Below are 3,696 nucleotides of genomic sequence, written 5' to 3' on the forward strand. Positions count from 1 at the left end.
AGAATGGGAAAAATTTTAAGTTTTCAAAATGATAAAATGTTCTTAAGCACAAAATTGCCAGATAATTAGTGTTGTATAAAGCCTTTTGGAGTTGTTAAAATTCTAAGCTTTTTAGAAGAAAACAGATTCGAAAGGGTGATTCTCACAAACCTAAATAACTTTTTTGAACAGCCTTGCCATTCTTTGCATATGTTGGGTATATGTACAGGTGATATTTATGAAAGAAACCTTAAAAAAGAAATCTTCATGCTAGATAATATACAATCTAAAATGATGTATTTACCAATAGATAATAGATATTTGCTGATTCCTCTTTTACATATTTTAATAATTATGTACTAAATATATTCAATTTTAAAACAATGTTGAAAAACACTATCAAAAGGAAAACATTTCAAGCTATAAACGTGACGGGAAACTTTTCGGTACCGCCCGTACAACTTGAGGAGCAAATTAACGGTAACTTATTCACTTAATAATTTATCTTTAAATCTCTACTAAGTTCTATATGTTTCTCCTTTCAGGTTTAACAGACAAGCTCGAAGAAACAATAAATAAGCAGAACGAACTGATAATGGGAGAACTTGGTTCCATTAGTGTTTGCCTTCGCCAACTTGTATCTCGCAATGAAAATGACAACTTGAGGAAGATGTTTCCTATTGAGACGGAAGAGGAGTTAATAAATTTAGACAACATTGAAAATGTGGACGAGAATGAATTGGTAAGTAAAGGATTCGGAAAATAGATAGGAGGCATGTATACAAAGAACGGAGAAAACAAATAAGTTGATTCAACAAAATTTTACAACAACAACCTTTTTATTAAGAATTTGAAGAAAAATTATTTTGATATTAATATTATTTAATATTATTTGTCATTTATTATTGTTTATTTTAATATAAGTTTGAAATTTGCACTTATATGATTTTTGTTATATAATGAGCTGTAGATAATGACCGGTTTTGACTATTTTTCTTTTGTTCGTTTAATCTCATTAATTTTTTGTCATAGTAAAGTTCATTATATAACCAATACCGTATAAATCTTAAAATTATAAAAATTCAACAAAGTTACATCAAAATTTCAAACTTCTTCATTAGAGTTTCTAAAAAAAAATATTGGTGTGCAGTTTAATAACCTATAAAATTTTAGTAAAACAAAGTATATGTTTGAAGTTGCTAAAAAATCTGGTTGATTTTCGATACATTTTTTTGCTGGCGAACGTCATTTGTACGAAAGAAAATAGGTGACACTGACGGCAAACCTAAAAATTATCAAAATCAACGGGATGTTTCAGCAACTTCAAACTTGTACTTTATCATAGTAAAATTTAATAGGTTATAAAACTGCATACCAATTTTTTTTTAACTCCAAACAATTTTGATTTTTGATTTTAGTTTTAGTAAGCAACTAATATTTATTTTCATGGTGTTCCAGATCGCTACTATCGGCAGCGTTATAAAAAAGGAGGCCTAACCAAGAATTTGCATCACCTACTTGGACCTAATATAATACAAAGCTATAATTTTGATGGTTTTCAAAATAAGAAATCATTTAAAGAGCATACAAAGATAAACAACAAGAAGAAAGAAATATCACCACTCCTGATGAGTATAAATCGGAGATTAAGAACGGTTTCAAGAAAGCCAAAAGTCGGATTTACAAGGAAAATCATTTTCAAAATAAGAAATCAAATTAATCTTTGAAAATTTCCCTATAAAAACGCATACCATAAAACTTTAACTTTTTAGCTTTAACTTTTTTTAAGTTTCAGAATGATTTTGTCCATAATTACAAAAATGACTGAATTGATAAATATATTTTACTAATCACTTTGAAAAATATCTGTATACATAAATATGTAAGTATGTATGTACATGCATACACTCACATAATTGTTCACATGGTGATTTTTTACAATATTTACCAAGGGTGCATTTGCAAACATTGTTGTATTGTGTACATTTAGAACAATAAAATTTTCAAATGCACCGAAATATGGACCTGAAAGAAAATATGCACCTCATTGTGGTTATTCTTATAAAAAATTGTTTCCGATATTTTTTTTAAAAAGCTATTTTATACTTTAACAAAAATCATCTTAATCCAATTTCAAACTTTGTTCACAATTTTGGAAAATAAACAAATTTTCATCTAAACTTTAAACTGTTTAATCATAATGTCTACACTTTTTTTCGGTATGTAGTTTTATAGCACAGTAATTCATAGGTACTTCAAACTTGCATCTTGTTATACTAAAATAAAATGGGCTATAAAACTGCATACCGAAAAAAGTCTAATGTTTAAAATGGTTAAAAAGTTGGAAGTTTAGATGAAAATTTGCTTAATTTTCGCAAATTGTAAATAAAGTTTGAAATTTGGATTACATGTTTGTTTATGGTATAGAATAAACTTTTTTTGAAAAATAGGTAAATATTGTAAAAAATCACTATGTGATCAATTATGTGAGTTACGGTCTGTATATAAGATGGAAGAATTATTTGCATTATTTGTACTTGAAATTTTTGAGTTCCAAATACGAAATTTAAATTACAATGACTTACATTGTGATCAGCTAAATGAGGGACCAACGTTTTGATAAATTTTGGATACTTTTCTTTTGTTTATTTAATGTTTAATATTTTTTCATTAAAGACTAGCTAATTATATATCAAACATCATATAAATCCACATTTTAAACTTTGTTCAAAAGTTATAAAAAATCTGCAAAGTTTCAACTTTTTATTGAATTTTTCATAATTTTTTGGAGTATGTAATTTAATAGCCCAATAAATACCTACTAGTATAATAAAGCGCAAGTTTTTTTCCTGACGGTATTACGCATTTTTTCCACAATCTCAATAAATAGTTCAAAATTTATATGAAACTTGCAGATTTTTTATAATTTTTGAACAAAGTTTAAAATGTGGATTTATATGATGTTTGTTATATAATGGGCTAGACTTTTATGAAAAACTAATACTTATTAAATAAACAAAATAAAAAGAGCCAAAATTGATCAAAACGTTGCTGGCTTAATTAGCTGATCGCAAGTGTAAGTAATTTTGTACAGTATTATTTACATTGAAATTTATTAATGTTTTTGTTATCTTCCTTTTGTAAGCCCTTATTTTAATTAAATAAGAAGCCATTAAATGGTAACCATTCATGCAGGGGTTTTAGATCATTTCTTACGGAAGTATACCTTAAAGCCCTTCTCAGAGAAAGGGAGGTGGAAGGCCTTACCAAATGAGCCACTTCTGCAGCCTTTCTTATATAAGTCCACATGGAAGCCCTTCCCAGAGAAAGGGAAATGTAAGGCCTTGACAAGTGGGACTTCTCATACAAAAAAGAAGAAGTAGAAGTGCTCCTGTCTGCCAATGGAAGGACTAGAAGTGCTTCTAGAAGGGGTTTCAGGCCCTTCTATTGCCAACTGGGATATCATATCTGTAATAAGAAAATTTTGAGTAATTTGTTCAGATATTGAGGATTTTTTATTTGTTTTTGGGGAATTCGGTAATTTTTTTGAGGCAACACTGGTGGTTTTTTTTGATAATCGCTGAGCCGTTCGGACGTGTCTACGCTAAGCTCTGTATTATTGCCGTGTATATGGTTTTTTTGCGAAAGTTAAACGATATTGTAATTTTATTTGAACACTTAAAGCATGCCTTGCACGTGTAAGCAAAAGGTCGACCG

The 3,696-nt window shown here is 28.4% G+C and overlaps 1 protein-coding gene across 1 annotated transcript; it reads left to right on the forward strand.

Annotated features, from left to right (window-relative positions):
* The first annotated feature begins 362 nt into the window (after positions 1-362).
* LOC118751528 lies at positions 363-1,476 on the forward strand. Its single transcript, XM_036486359.1, has 3 exons — positions 363-459; positions 525-721; positions 1,438-1,476. Exons 1-3 carry the CDS (start codon positions 363-365, stop codon positions 1,474-1,476), a joined length of 333 nt encoding a protein of 110 aa, XP_036342252.1.
* The last annotated feature ends 2,220 nt before the right edge of the window (positions 1,477-3,696 follow it).

This window comes from Rhagoletis pomonella, unplaced genomic scaffold, assembly GCF_013731165.1.
Source record: "Rhagoletis pomonella isolate Grant_MI unplaced genomic scaffold, Rhpom_1.0 Rhpom_scaffold_00765, whole genome shotgun sequence".
NCBI classification, from domain to species: Eukaryota; Metazoa; Arthropoda; class Insecta; order Diptera; family Tephritidae; genus Rhagoletis; species Rhagoletis pomonella.

Coding starts and splice junctions, on each gene's coding strand:
- LOC118751528 (XM_036486359.1), top strand. CDS start 363: ATGTTGAAAAACACTATCAAAAGGAAAACATTTCAAGCTATAAACGTG. Junction 460..524: donor ACTTGAGGAGCAAATTAACG/GTAACTTATTCA, acceptor TTCTCCTTTCAG/GTTTAACAGACAAGCTCGAA. Junction 722..1,437: donor ATGTGGACGAGAATGAATTG/GTAAGTAAAGGA, acceptor ATGGTGTTCCAG/ATCGCTACTATCGGCAGCGT.